The 15,689-nt window shown below is 50.1% G+C and overlaps 1 protein-coding gene across 26 annotated transcripts in view; it reads right to left on the bottom strand.

The window, feature by feature from the left end:
• The window catches only part of FANCM (FA complementation group M), a 316,043-nt gene that overhangs the window by 282,536 nt on the left and 17,818 nt on the right, over positions 1-15,689 (bottom strand). For 25 of the 26 annotated variants that reach the window (XM_050335689.1, XM_050335691.1, XM_050335686.1 and 22 more), the window contains exons 5-13: positions 13,136-13,267; positions 12,197-12,329; positions 11,889-12,017; positions 11,369-11,470; positions 10,387-10,571; positions 9,548-9,754; positions 6,690-6,924; positions 4,095-4,252; positions 3,403-3,657 (exon numbers count right to left, since the gene is read on the bottom strand). In XM_050335689.1, coding sequence (XP_050191646.1) covers positions 3,403-3,657; positions 4,095-4,252; positions 6,690-6,924; positions 9,548-9,754; positions 10,387-10,571; positions 11,369-11,470; positions 11,889-12,017; positions 12,197-12,329; positions 13,136-13,267 — 1,536 coding nt within the window. The remainder of the gene's footprint in view (positions 1-3,402; positions 3,658-4,094; positions 4,253-6,689; positions 6,925-9,547; positions 9,755-10,386; positions 10,572-11,368; positions 11,471-11,888; positions 12,018-12,196; positions 12,330-13,135; positions 13,268-15,689) is intronic. The other variant, XM_050335699.1, reaches the window with a different exon arrangement.

The following is a 15,689-nucleotide window of genomic DNA, read 5'->3' as shown; positions in this document are numbered from 1 at the left end:
CAACCTTGTTTCCAAACAGCACGGTTTAATTTTCAAAAAATGCTTACAAGAGATTGAATTATTTTGCAGAAGGACAACCTGATTGGTTCCCTTGTCACACCAAAAATCCCCCTGGGAGTAAATCCCCCCATCTGCCCGGCTGTGCTGCTGCAGGAATAAAGCCCACGGGCATTAAAGGCTTTGCTGCAGTGGATGTGCCTCTTCCAGGGATCACATTTGGGGTTTCTTTGACTTTTTATTTTCTTTTCACCAGGCCAACCTCTTCCCTAAGTTTTTAAGAGCATATAAATACAATAGAATTTTTTTCCTACCCATTTTCACTTCATCTCCTTTAAACACAAGCCCTTAAATTGACATTTCTTAAATCTGTTATGCAAAACTCAACTGTTTCTTGAATCCTTGAATGAGAACAAGCAAAGGAAAGCCAAACATGGGTAAATTTCTGGCTGAATTTCTTCTCTAATAGGAAAAAACCCCACCCCAAGCCCCACACAAATACCTCCTGAGCTGGCTCCTCTTAAGCTATGACTAACCTCTGACTGAGATTCTGCCCAAGAACTGATTTCCTCAGAACCTCCCAGATCATTTGGTTACTCACAGGAGGATTTGGTGCCTCAGCAAATAAATAATCAGTAGACCAGTGGTGTGAGGTTCATACCTCAGGTATTTAAGGAAGCAGCTTTGACCCTATTGGTCTTTACCCCTCTGCTATTAAGCAGCACAAATAAACAGCAGCCAGGTCAGCTGGGAACATTTATCCAGGGAATATTTATAGCAGGAAGCTGGATACACAGCACATCCACACAAATCCTCCAGTCACAGTCCTGGGATGGGTTGGGTTGGGAGGGACATTAAAGATGATCCCATTTCACCCCTGCCATGGGCAGGGACACCTTCCACCGGCCCAGGCTTCTCCAACCTGGCCTTGGACACTTCCAGGGATCCAGGGGCAGCCACAGCTTCTCTGGGCAACCTGTGCCAGGGCCTGCCCACCCTCCCAGCCAGCAATTCCTTCCCAGTCTCCCATCTCTCCCTGCCCTCTGGCAGTGGGAAGCCATTCCCTGTGTCCTGTCCCTCCATCCCTTGTCAATGGTCTCTCTCCATGTTTCCTGTAGCTCCTTCAGGTCCTGGAAGGCCACAGTCAGGTCACCCCAGAGCTTCTCTTCTCCAGGCTGAACAACCCCAATTCTCCCAGCCTTTCACTAAATCCCTGCTAAAGTAGTTGTTCTTCCATCCACTTTGCACACAGGACTAACATACTAGCTAGATTTTTCTTTTCAGGCTTCATTCCTGCTCAAGGGAAACGTCCCAGAGGCTGGAGGGACATCCCTTCCTGCTGCTCAGGGGATGGACACCCATCAGAGTCAGGAATGCACCCAGCACAGACCCAACTATAGGAAAATGACTTGATAGGTGTGCAGAAAATCAAACATTGCCTACAAATCCCTGAATTTCTTTAATTTTGTTCTTCTTCTGCTGTTTTAATTAATACTTTTCTCCTAAGAACAAGCCCTCTAGGCAAAACAAATGAGTGTAGTGATTCTCATGGCTCCCCGTGGGGCTGGCCATGGGCTATGTGCCAGAACCAGCTTTGGGAAAACCTTCCCTAATTCTCTGAAGATCCTGATGGGAACAACTTTGCCTGCAACAGCGATGTGCTGTGCAGAGGGTCCCCAGTGGGGTGACAGAGCCCTGAGGACAGGAGCAGTGTGGATGGCCACAGGCAGGACCCACAGCAGGGCAGCCCCCAGCCAAGGGACAGGGCTGTCCTCTCTCCATCCCCTGTGACCCCCCCTGGGCACAGCCTGGGCTGGTCCTGGGCCCCCAGGACAAGGAATATTCTGGAACTGGACCAAGTCCAGCAGAGGCGGCCAAAAGTGTCACAGGGCTGGAGCACGAGGAGGGTGGAGAGACAAGGGAGCTCTGTTCAGTCCTGCAGGGATCTGCTCCCCAGCTGGGCCAGCCTGGAGCAGAGGAACAATACAGAGCCCGCTCCATGGAGGGTTGGGGGGGCACTCAGTGGGCACAGTAGCATGGAATCCTGGAATGGCTTGGGTTGGGAGGGACCTCAAACCCACCCAGTGCCACCCCTGCCACGGGCAGGGACACCTTCCACCAGCCCAGGCTGCTCCAACCTGGCCTTGGACACTTCCAGGGATCCAGGGGCAACCATCATCCAGCCAGGAATCCTCCTCTCGCTGATGAGAGCTCAGCGTCTCCACCTTGGACTAGTCAGGACAGCTCAGACAAAGCTGGCTGGGAGTCAATCCAGATAATGCCTGGAACTCTCACTGTGGAGCACCAGGAGCAGCTGAGGGAGCTGGAAGGGCTCAGCCTGGAGAAAAGGAGGCTCAGGGAGGACCTTCTAATTTCTGAACCTTTTCTTTGCCTCCTGATTCCCTCCTGACTCCTTTCTCCTCTCTGTCCCTGACCTGTCCCTGAGCCCTCTCTCTCTGCAGCACACCCTTGACCCCAGCTGCACCAGGGACTCTCAGAGAAGTCGGGAATGTCATTGTTGTGTGAAGGAGCAGCTTATCTGAGCTCAGAAAGTCTATTTACAGCCTCCCTTTCATGCTCCTTCCTAGCAAGGAGTACAACTACAATGTCTCCATTCTCTTCCTTGATTAGTCCTGTTATTCAGGAAACTCTGGCAGCTTAGCAACACATTCTGATGACCTAAAAAACTTTCACACACCAAAAGGCAATATTTGGGGAACACAGAAGAGCTCAACTGGAGGGGAAAATAGTGTGGCAACAGCTGAAGTGTCCACCTACTCCACACCTTTTTCCTTGGCTTTCCCTCTGAGGGATATTTGCTATCCATACCAGTCAGCAAACAAAACTCCCACCCCCCAATGGCTTTCATTCATGCTTGTTTGGCTGCTCTCCCCTTATCCTTTAGTTCTTAGGAGCAATTAGGTTTTCAGTTAAAGCTTTCAAAGAAAACAACCCCAAAATCCTCCAAACAATCCCCTTAGAACATGAATACATTCCTGCATCACTTCTATGGGATGGTTTTGATGAACCTACATGACACAGAGTTACTTCCAATCCCTGTTACCCTCTGGAATAGCTCTGATATCCCTCTTGGTGGCTTGGCTTCTTGGCATATATTAAGTTCTTGTATGTAATGTTATTCTGTAATAAATTGATACTTGGATCCATAAAAAAAAGACTGATTTAAGGGTGGGGGGTTTTCTCCTGTGTAAGGAAACACCAACTGTTTGGAAACCACTTCTGTGGTAAAGATCAGGAGTCACGGAATACCAGGGGGAGACACTTTGGAACAAGATCAAACACACATAATTCTTTCTGCAATTTGCTTTTTTCTGGAATTGTCATGATTTTTTACCTCCTCCAGCTGTGCACGCAATCCTTGGGCAGGTTTCCAGCCAGCCTTACCTGCTCCTGCCTCATCTGCTCCATCATTTCCATGAGGCTGATGAAATGGTGACAGGGCTCCGAGTGCCCAACCAGGGCGGTGGGGAAGGGCTGGCTCTGCCAAAGGCTCCACTCGCACAGGGAGAGCAGCTGGACTGCCCCCTGCTCCTGCTGCTCCTGCTGCTGATCCTGCTGCTCCTGCCGTGGGAAGGAAGGTGGAAAGGATGCTGCAGTCAAGGTATTGCTCAGCAGGACTCGGCCACTCCTCTGGCAGGACTTGAAATGCAGAGAAGTATTTAAACAACATCATAAAAGTTTAATTCTGGTCCAAAGTTAAAACTTCACGAGCACCCTGGGCTAGTGGGAGGTGTCCCTGCCCGTGGCAGGGGTGGGTGAGATGAGCTTCAACATCCCTTCCCACACAAACCATCCAGGGATTCTGTGAATGCAGCATCCTGCCCGGAATTCTTAAGAACAGCAACAGAACTTAATGGATACTGAGAGACTTCTTGGGATATTTTTGATTTACAGACCCAAACCTCAGTGACCCATTTCAAACATCTCACTGCTAAATTCCTCACCTCAAAACCTGCACGTAAATCTCAAAATGGTTTTTTTAACACAGACCTCCTTCAAACTCAGAGTTACCTCTGTTATTTACAGTGTCCTTCAGGCCTCATGCAAAGGAAATACGACATTAAAGTCAAACTCACTGGTATTTCTTCCAGGTTTTCTAAGGTTGCAAACTGAGTTTGAGGCAACACCGGTTCCTTTATTCCATCACTCTCCTTAATCCTGTAGAGTCTGTCCCATGTTTCATATTCCTCAGGTGACAGGAACCAGTTCTCATGAGAGACAGTTTGCTTCTGGCCTATGGGGGGACACAGGGAGACAGAGAGATACAGATCACTACCCAAAATAATGCCACATCCTCCAAACTGCTGTGGGTGGAACAGCAAAGGAGCCTCCCCAGAACCAGTGCCGAGGGTGGGGCTGCTCTCAGGGCACGTGTGTGAAGCTTGGAGAGCAATAATGGAGTTGATTTGGCAGTGTCTCTGCAGACAGGATTTGGAATGAATGTGCAGCCCAGGCTCTGCTGGGAATTAATTCCAGATAAGAGGAATCAGCCTGTGCCTCTCAATCCTCTCAAGTTCCAGTTGCCAGAGTCTGTGTCTGCACAGGATGAGACTCCAACCCAGATCCCTGAGAGTCCAGAGTCCTGTCCAGAAAAAGCTGGAAAAATGAGCACTGGAAGTTTTCTAAGGCCATCACTAAAAATCCCAGAAAATCAACATTGTTATGAAGTATTTTTTACTCCAGTGTAGGAGATGTTACACTCCTTTAAGATAACACCCAGTTCAAGGACCTGGGAGAGGAGGAAAAAAGAGACAGACCTGAAGGAAAAGCAAATTAGGAACACTTTTCAGAGAAACACAGAGAATCATGGAATGCCCTGAGCTGGCAAGGACCCCGAGGACCATCCAGTGCAACCGCTGGCCCTGCCCAGGACACCCCAACAATGCCCCCTGTCCCTCAGAGCGTTGTCCAAACCCTCCTGGAGCTCTGGCAGCCTTGGGGCCGTGCCCACTGCCCTGGGGAGCCTGTTCCTGGTGAGCTGTTGCCATCCAGACACATCCAGGGAAGCTCTGAGAACAACAGATGACGTCAGCTCCCCGTGTGACAGCTCCAGCCCCGTGTGTCAAAGACAAGATGAGCCTGGATTTTGGTTGTCAAGAACAGTCCTAAGCATTTTTCTGGCAGGAAAGAAAGGGACACAGACACAAGAAGAACATTCCCATTCTGACAGAGACTGATAAGGCTGTTTGGGTACATGGGTGGGAATTACCCAGTCCTATGGAATTTAGTCACTGGCAAAGCCTCTGACCCTCATGTGAGGCAGCACATGCTCATTATCTTCCAGAATATTTTATGTTATGCATGCAATGTCCTATGAAACACAAACATATCATTCAGATCATCCCTGTTATTGTCCTGATTCTTCCCCAGAACCAAAATATTTTCATTCTCCTTGAAGGGGAGCAGAGCAAGAACCAACCTCGAGGGGCACAAGAAGGGGGATTAGCCTGTAGCCAGCAGGGCATTTGTCACTTCTCAGAATCCCTGAGGCACAGAATCCCTGAGGCTGGAAAAGCCCTCCCAGCCCATGGATCCCCCTGTGCCCATGCCCACCTTGTCCCCAGCCCAGAGCACTGAGTGCCACGGCCAGGCCTGCCTTGGACACCTCCAGGGCTGGGCACTCCAAACCTCCCTGGGCAGCCCCTGCCAGGGCCTGACCACCCTTTCCAGGAAGCCTTTTCCCCTTTGGGACCTCAGTGCTGGCCACCTTTGGTGCCTCTCAGCCCCCCACACCCCCTGTGCCTCATCTGGTTCCCACAACAGGAACGGGGCAACCCCAGCTCTGCAGCTGCTCCCTCAGCAGGAACATGCTCAGCATTACCATCTTTATGCCCTCACTGCCTCATTTCTCTTTTCTAGGACATTCTACCAATGCCCTGAAATGATGATTTTCATTCCATGTTGTGCTCTGCTTATTTCCTTGCAGCTGTGTCTGTTTAATCAGGTACTGGAATATGATGTTTCCCAAGCCTTTAAGGAGTTTCAAGAAGTTGCTGTTGGTCTTTACAGAAAGCACTAACAAGGAGATAGACCACTACGATTCCCAAGTACTTACTAAAAAGTAGGCCTTTTTTCCTGTCTTATGACTGTGTTCACTTTCCTGAGCATTTCAGTGCCATGTAACTGCACCAGCTGAAGAGCCATTCCTCCTTTTAGACTAATGTTCATGAATACCCTGCCCTTGATTGCTCCTTTTCCTCCCATCACAATCCTCCTGATTTCAAGCATTGTTGTGTTATTGTCATTTATGAAGCCATAACGCCCAGAGAAGCTGTGGCTGCCCCTGGATCCCTGGAAGTGTCCAAGGCCAGGCTGGACAGGGCTTGGAGCAACCTGGGCTAGTGGAAGGTGTCCCTGCCTAACCCAAATTACTCTGGGATTCTTTGATTAACATTTGCCTCTTCTGTTCAGACAGAACAGCTGGAGTTCCTGACCTTCAGACAGTGACTCTGTGGTGGAAGATGAACCAAAGGCCTGACTCAGGGCAGGGATATTTCCAGCCCAAGCTGTCGATGTCCAAGGAGAGGCTGAGGAGCAGCAGGGCCAGCCCAGTGCCCCAGCTGGCAGGGGTGGCTCTGCAGAGCCCTGGGAGAGGCGGGAGGGATGTGCTGGGACACAAACACGCCATGGCAGCTTACGCAGCGCTTAGAGAAACACCATAATCCTCTTACCAGTGACACAGGAAAAGAGAGCAGATTTGTGCTGCAGGGAGCTGCATCTCCTCTCTTTGCAGAGCGCTCTGGAGTTGCCTGGCTCATACTTCTCAGCAGTGATAAACATTTTATGCACCTGGGGGTTGATGCCTTCTGGAACCATCCGTGGGCTGTGCTGGTAGAAATGAAGGGTTTTGTTCCCTGAAATGGCTTTGTGGATGCTCCTTTTGCTACACTGGCTTTGGTTGTAAGTCTGGAAGGAGAAGATAAAGAGAGAAGTCACATGCTGACTGCTTGTTTTGTCACAGGACTCGATCAAAACTCAAGGAGCACCCGAGTGTCTGCGGGGTTTCTTGTTATTGTCTGTTCCCTCATGGAGGTGGATTCTGGTTTGGGGTTTTTAACCCCAAACAGACACAGCACTGGGGAGAAAAAGGAGCACAGCCCTGTCTGGGGGAAGTTCCAATAAGCAACTGATATGGGGGTGATGGAAATGAGATTACATCAGAAACTGAGGAAGGAGGCCAAGCAGAAGAAAGGCAGAAGATGATTTGTTGATGTCATACGTGCTCTGAGTCCTTTAATTACACCTCACTTTATTGTGCAACAGAGAAACCAAGACCAGGCTGGAGAATGTAAGGGAAGAAAGCCCCAGTCTGAGACTGCTCTCCTCTGGGTCCCTGGGACAGGGCCCTGCTGGGCACCAACCCCTGAGTGAGACAGAGTGGCAGCCACGACCTGGCAGAGATCTCTGGGGCAGGAGCAGAGGAGACAACCCAAAGGCAGGCTCTGAACACACTGGAGGAGATCAGCAGCCAGCTCTGACAAACGGCCCCTCGGGCATTCCAGCAAACTGCCTCTTCATTCTACAACATCCCAGAAAATCCTGGCACAATCCTAGAAAAAAAAAGGTCTCTCTATGGCAAAAAATGGTGCTACCAAGTCCCCTAACAGCACTGTCACTGTGCTGCTGCTCCCCTTCCCTGTTCCCGGGGCAGCTCCGAGCCCTGCGTCCTGTCCCAGCTCAGCAGCCCCGAGTCCACCCAGGCCGAGCTGGGGAACCCAAAACACCAGGGACCCCAAATCCAGGCCCATTCCAGACCAGCTCGGGGCCCAGGACACATGTGATGTGGGGGCTGCCCTGGGAAACACATGAGAGCTGTGGAATAAACACAGGGATCCCTGCCAGCCTCACACTGCCAGGCCTGCACAAACACCCTGGGCTTCACACGCTGGGCAAGGCAACTGAAGTGGTTTGATTAAAAAAAACCCAACAAACTAAACCAAGCAAAACCAAGAAAAACCCAAACAAACAAAAAACCCTCCCCAAACACAAAGAAACAAAAAATAAACACAAACCCCCAACATTCCCACAAATTATGAGGGACCATAATGACCATTCATTATTTAGCTGTGAATTATGTGATGGGAAAGAATCTCCACATTAACAGAACTGGAAGGAGACTCAATCTTAAAAAATCCAACAACTACCCCAAAAGCACCCCCTAGCAAAAACAACAAACAAACCAAACCAATACTGTTCAGCAATTAAATTTATTTCCTGACCTCAAAATAATGAAAAAAAAAATTATCTACAATTACTGTTCTACCTGGGGAAGGTTCTGCTGCAGAGATTTCTGAGAAAATCTGGAGAACACAGTAATCCAGCTACTTAAGTGAAGCTCCAAGGAATTTAAAGGACTATTCTATATCCCATTACAGAGCAGTGCTCTCAGTAGTAACCAGCCTGCATAAGTAGCATGAGAAAACATCTATTCACAAACACCATTCAGGTTTATCATTTTTAACTCTCATCCCTCCAAAGCTGCTTTCTTCCCCCTCAGGCAGGATCCTCTCATTCAGAATTAAATCCCTGCCACCTACAAACACAAACCAGAGCTATGACATCAACTGGAACACATGAACACCAAGACTCGGAAATTTTGGGTGTATAATTGGCTCACACAGATCTTGCACTTATTGTCCTGCACCCTCTCACCAGAGATGGCAGCAGGGGCTGCCTGGCCCGGCCTGCCCAAATCCTGCCCTTCCCACAGCGTGGATGAGCCCAGGCTGTGCAGGGCCGTGGGATGCAGCTGACACAGCTGATGGTGGGCTCCCTGGCTCACAGTTTGGGTTTGCAGTGTCCCACGGGGTTCCCAAGGGACAGCCTGTACTCAGGGATGATTAACCATGCTCCACTTGAGTGCTGAGGTTCAGGAACTCAGCCAAAGTGGATTTCCCCTAAGCTGATCTGCTCAGACCTCACACGCAAGAGCAGCCACTGAGCACTGCTCTGAGCACACAGTGTCGTCACCAGCCCAGGACCAGTGCTCCCAGTGCTCCCAGTGTCATCATTTGATGACAGGACAGGCTGGGAGAGCTGGGAGGGTTCCCCTGGAGAAGAGAAGGCTCCAGGGAGACCTGAGAGCCCCTTGCAGGGCCTAAAGGGGCTCCAGGAGAGCTGGAGAGGGACTGGGGACAAGGGATGGAGGGACAGGACACAGGGAATGGCTTCCCACTGCCAGAGGGCAGGGAGAGATGGGAGATTGGGAAGGAATTGCTGGCTGGGAGGGTGGGCAGGCCCTGGCACAGGTTGGGCAGAGAAGCTGTGGCTGTCCCTGGATCCCTGGAAGTGTCCAAGGCCAGGTTGGAGCACCCTGGGCTGGTGGAAGGTGTCCCTGCCCATGGCAGGGGTGATACTGGAAGAGCTTTAAGGTCCCTTCCAACCTAAACCATTCCAGGATTCTGTGACAGTTTCCCAGGACAGACTGAAGAAGGAGACTGAGGGCAGAGCTCAGAGGGGGCTGCAGCTCCGATCTCTGTTCCCTGTGAGCAGGGCCAGGGCCAGGGGCTGGGTCCCTCCCAGCACTCACCCTCTCCTCGCGGCCCTGGGCGAGGATGACGACGATGCGGCCGTGGCGGCGCCGGCCGGTGCGGCCCATGCGCTGCACCAGGCGCACGGGGCTGCGCTGGGCGTCGAAGCACACGATCAGATCCACCTCCCCGATGTCCAGGCCCTCCTCCCCCACGCACGTGGACACCAGGGTGTTGTAGCCGCCCTCCCGGAACCGCCGCACCACCTGCACGGGGAACTCAGGTCAGATTTACCAGCGGTAGCACCACGGCCCCGCAGCTTTTCTAGGCTGGAAACGTTGATTTACACTGTAACATGCCAAAACTTAGTCTGTCTAAGTCAACTGCTACCTCTTGATCAAATCCCACACACCAACGTGACCAACATCAGCACTTCAACTGTTTAATTCCAAAATGAAGGAAAAAAAGCACACCTTAGTCTGACTCCAACCATGGCATTCTTCTAACACTGATCTTCCCAACTGTGCAATTAAATATCTTTGGGGTGGATTGTCTGGTTTTTATAACTTTGCTAGGTCAAAATTTAAGGACAGATCTTATCTTTCCTGCCTACAAGAAAAAAGAATTCCCTAAGTACATATTTGAATATTTCCCCCGACTTTTAATACATACAAATCAACAGTTGCCAATATATAAATAAATAGAATGCAAATATATAAATAGTTTATACTTGTATATTCTGTTCAGTGAGTATAATTTTGGATCCTCTGAAAGGCACTGAACTCCACCAGTGACAGTGAAAGTTCAGCCACTTCCACACAGTGTGCACTCCTGGAGTTATGCACACAATTAATGCTCTTTATCACTATTTCCTGGCACAGTCTCCTGTTTTCTGTACCTCCAGCTGCTCCTTTTGGGTGAAGCCTTTGGTGCTCTTGCCTGTGGAGTGTCCCACGAACGTCATGGCCCGGACGGTCGGGCTGAGGCGGGACAGCATCTCCGCAATCTCCTGCACGCTGTCCCGGAACGAGGAGAAGATCATCACCCTGGTGTCCTCAGAGGGGCCTCCACTCCCCTCCTGCTCTGTTGGATCAGAAGAAGAGGCAGGATTTTAGTAGAATTAGTAATGAAAAAGGACAGGGCATCAGACAAGTTACATGTGCACAGCTCCCATCTCACTCCGTGGGCAAACACACAGAAAACGCTCCAAGATACTCCTCCTGGAAAAACTCCCTTTGGAATCAAAGCAGTGCTCTAATTTTGGAGAACGGACACCAAGCATGCTGAGAATGCCCCACATCTGGGGTCCCACCCCTGAGGTTACTTTGGAAAGCTCAGGTTGCAGGGCACGTGTCTTGCAATGAAGTTCAGGATTCCGTGTTCTTCTGGCCAGGCACTGGAACAGGCTGCCTGGGAAAGGCTGGAATCATCACCCCTGGAAGGGCTCAAAAGGCCTGTGGATGGGACACCTGGGGACATGTAATTCGTGGCCACAGGCTGGATATCACAACTCTTACCTTCAAGCTCCTTAAATATGCTCATCTTAACTCTGCAGGAGGCAGTGGCAGCAGAGCTCCCAGGGAAGGGCCCAGAGCAAACCCTGGGAGTAGGGCAAGCAGGAGGCACAGAAGCACCAGCAGTGAGTTTATTAAATCTGTTTTACTCAGCTATTGGAGCATTTTACAGCAAATTAAACATGAGAACTCATAGGACATTTTATCTTACACAAATCTTACGGTAAAGTTCTTCTAGGGAGGACTTTTCCACACAGAGGATACACAAACATACAAATTAGCACTAAATCAGGAATCAGTAGGATATTACTTGTTTCCACCCCCAGGTGCAACTGGTCAGGTACTTTTTGAGTTGTTGGTACTTACCAGAGCACCTATTTTTCCAGGATTTGAAGTGTTCTATTACGATTTCCTCCAATTTCCTTAATTTTGGATGGCTGTAGATGAATTCCTTTTTCTTCTCCAGCACTGGAAAGGCAATAAAGCAGTGAAAGACATAAGTAAAGCTGCAAAAGGCATGAAGGTTTAGTGAACTTCATTTCCTCCCACTGGAACTATCCGAGTCGGACACACAAATTCCTGACACTGATTCTAATTGCATCAACTCACAGAAAATAATAAACTAATGGCAGAAGCACATTTGTAAACCCCAGGTTTCTGAGAAAGTGCTGTTACTTTTGTTACACTCACACTGGAAAAGACATTCAGTCAAATAGTAATATTTTAACCTTCATTTTAAATCAAATGAAAAACTTCAAACACAGAAAACCACCAAGGGAAGCGAGAGAGCGAGAGAGAGGGAGGGGACTATTGGGAAGACAACCTGGAATAAAGAAGAGCAGCCACCTGCAGCCCAACTTTTAAACAGGAACAGTGTGTGCCTGACCTGTGTTACTCCTGCAAACACCTCCCATCTCTGGAGCCACAGCTGTGTCTGAGAACATGTCCCGGAGGTGCTGGTACAGCCCCATGAAGTCCTCGTTACGCCCCAGCTCGTTCTTCGTGCGGGTCAGCCCTTTGGAAAGAGTTGGAACACCTCAGGATTCAGTTTGCTTTCCCAAATGTACACTGCTAATGCATTTCCAGTTGGGATGAAGGGAATAAAGCACCCCTTCCATTTGCAACCCACTTATTCTGTAAGTTGCCATACAGATGAGGTAAATGAAAGGAAGGATGTGTGTAGGGACATTTCACCTTTGGCTCCATCCATAATTCCCCAGAGGTAGATGAACAAGGACCGCACTCCCATCTGCAGCAGCAGCTCATACCCATGGTACAAACTGATACAGAGGGCAAAGTCCCCTTCAATGACGCCCTGGAGGACTCCCTGTGAAACAAAACAGATCATCACTGAATTAGGAAGTGACTAAGGAGCAGGAATCACACTGCATTTCCTGACCAAAACCAGACTGGTGCCTGGGGAGCAGAGCCAAAGCCCCAGCTGATGCCCAGCGAGCAGTTTGTCTATCCCAACCCTCAGGGAACAGATTTCACACAGCCCAGTGGAGGCAATCCTTCTGCCCCTCCAAAATGCTCTCCAAGATACCTGTGTTATCCTCCAGGATTAGCTCATCTCCCCTCAGCCTCTGCCAGCTGAACCCATCCACCCATCTGGATTTGGCAAAACAAGGGATTTCTGACACATCTACCCAGCCTATGAAATTAAGGCAGGAAAGTTGCCTTGCTTACTGTGAAAGGGATTTCCCAATGTTTTTCTTAAGGCACACAGTGGTTTTTTAGCAATGTTCTTAAAGATTACAAAATTTGACCACTCCCTGACAACTTTCAGAAAAATAGGAGCAGGAATGTAGCATTGAGGGGAAAGTGTGAACTTTGCTGAAAGTACAATCTAAGCCCTCAAAACAATTTCACTTTGGAAATGGAGTCCTTCATCCTTCCCTTAACTTTTCTATATTGCCATCAAGAAATATGGAACAGTTAAGCATATTTTATAGATTTCATAGATGATCTTTACGGTCCCTTCCAACCCAACCATGCTGTGATTCTATGATAATTTATTCCAGGGCTAAAACCAGAAATCTACTTAAAATGTCTCAGGAAATTTGGTACCTATGGATAATAATTACTATTTACTCCCCACTTTAATGACATGAAATCAATAAAGACTCTTACCACATGTTGTGAAGAGGGGTTTTTCCTATACTGATCCCTTGCCAGGATGATCTGGTACTTGGTCAGGCTGGGAATGTCCCTCCTGGCCAAAACTCCCATTCGGATCAGTCGGCCGGCGAACGCCTCGAGCACCTGCAACCCAAACACAGCACTTGGACCTGGTTCCCCAGGGATCTGTGCCCCCACTGCACACACACCCCTCCTGCCTGCAGGGGAACCTCCATCCATCCTGTGACTGGGGAGGGGAAACACACCCTGACATCTGGAATGGCACAAGGACTGACCAGGCAGAGAGGGAAGGGAATGGGATGGACAGCCAGGCCTGGAGCTCAGGCTCCTTCTCCCACTGCTCACATGAACCTGAGTGGCATTTTGAGCACAGAACACTCGTGTTTCTCTTTGGGAAGACCAATTTAGGTGAAGGACCAGCCAAGAGGTCAGACAGCTGTGCGTGGGAGGGATGGGAGATGTGAGTACAGAGGAATGAGCACCAGCAGCGTGTCCCGTTTCCTCTGGAATCCACACCAAAACACACTTAGTTTTCATCCATCACATGTACCTGCTTTCCACATCGGTGCAACACGCAGAATAACCTGCACTAATGCAACCTAATCCTGTTTTTCCTCTTTGTTTCGCAGCCTTAGGTGGTCAGGATTTTTGCCCAGACTTAGTTTGGCGTGAGCGCTAACTCGGCCGTAATCGCAGTAATCAGCTTTGTGCCACAAACGCTGTTTACAACCTGCTGGTCCCTTGGCCAATGGCCCCGAAAACATCTCGGTGCACAACAACAGGCTCTCCAAAGGCACTGCCCTGTGCCTGCATCCATGCACACCGTGTTTCCCAAGCCTTCCAGCCGCTCCAGCACCAGCACAGCTGCCCTGCACTAAGAGGGCTATAATGTAGCAAATGCCTAATCCCTTTACTGTCCCTTCAGCCCCCTGAAAATCATCCAACTAAACCAATAAAACCAGGCCTAAATCAGGCCAGCCAGGCACTCCTGGAGCTTGTGAGGAGAAACTCAAAGCAGAATCCAGAATGGTTTGGGTTGGAAGGGACCTTAAAGCTCTTCTCGTTCCAATCACCTGCCATGGGCAGAGACACCTTCACAGAGCATGGAATATCCTGAGCTGGAAGGGACCCTCAAGGACCATCCACTGCAACCCCAGTCCTGCCCAGGACACCCCAACAATCCCCCCTGTGCCCCAGAGGATCATCCAAACCCTCCTGGAGCTCTGGCAGCCTTGGGGCCGTGCCCACTGCCCTGGGGAGCCTGTTCAGTGCCAACCACCCTCTGGGGGAAGAGCCTTGTCCTGAGATCCAACCTGAGCCTGCCCTGGCACAGCTCCAGCCCTTCCCTGGGTGCTGTCCCTGTCACAGAGAGATCACTGCCTCCCACCAGCCCAGGGTGCTCCAAGCCCCATCCAACCTGGCCTTGGACACTTCCAGAGATCCAGGGGCAGCCACAGCTTCTCTGCCCAACCTGTGCCAGGGCCTGCCCACCCTCACAGTAACCAATTTCTTCCCAACATCTAATTTAAATGCAATCTAAAATCCCAAGACAAGGAGTGGGAATAACTGCCATCATCAGCAACAGCTGTGTTAATCCCCCAAGGAATCAGACATGCAGGAGAAGTTTGGAAGGGTGAAGGAGAACTTGTGACAGCAGCAGCTGACCTGGGGAGCACCGTGCTGGGGAATTTCCAGCCTGCCCACTCCATCCCAGGGGTCGTTCCGAACCAGCACTCTGGAGCCAGCAGGATAAGCTGCTTACAGCAGATAAGGGCTGCTGATAAAGGGAAATCACGGAAAGGGAGCCAGAGTTCTGAGTGTTTTGGTGCATCTTAGGTTGCTCCTCTTTCCTCTGAGGGTGGGCAGGCCCTGGCACAGGTTGCCCAGAGAAGCTGTGGCTGCCCCTGGATCCCTGGAAGTGTCCAAGGCCAGGTTGGAGCAGCCTGGGCTGGTGGAAGGTGTCCCTGCCCATGGCAGGGGTGGCACTGGATGGGCTTTGAGGTCCCTGCCCACCCAAACCATTCCCTGGCTTTACTCTGGCCTCAGCACAGCTCCCTCCTGCTCATTCCACGTCTCCTGGGCAGTTGGATTCAGACCAGCTGCAGGCACCAAACCCCAAGCTGAGGCCAACAGGCTCCCAGGCACTTCCAAGCCCATGTCCAGGTCCTCCTGTATCCCCAGGGATACAGGCCATGGCCTCACACAGCTCCCAGGGAAAGCAAAGCAAGACACTCCATCCCGAGGCATTCCTTCTAATTAAGGCTAATGGATTAATTAGACCAAATAAACCACTAACACCACCAACAGGCAAACACCAACTGGAAGCTACAGCAGTGCCAGGAATTTCTGGAGGAAAGAGGAAAAAACCCAAAGAAATCAAATTATGTTTTCTTAAAATACAGTCAAAACCATTCACCCAGGCACAGGGAAGGCTCAGTGCACAGGGGTCTCTTCTCCTATTAATGAGAACAAAACCAAAGATATGGTTTGGTTGTAACAGTTTCAAATTCAGACCTTCGTGTTTACCAATCAGTTTGTTATTGTT

This window comes from Myiozetetes cayanensis, unplaced genomic scaffold (genome assembly GCF_022539395.1).
Source record: "Myiozetetes cayanensis isolate MyiCay16 unplaced genomic scaffold, myiCay2020 scf6-25, whole genome shotgun sequence".
Classification (NCBI taxonomy): Eukaryota; Metazoa; Chordata; class Aves; order Passeriformes; family Tyrannidae; genus Myiozetetes; species Myiozetetes cayanensis.
Note: the sequence above shows the minus strand (reverse complement) of the source record. Positions and strands in the feature narration are given on the sequence as shown.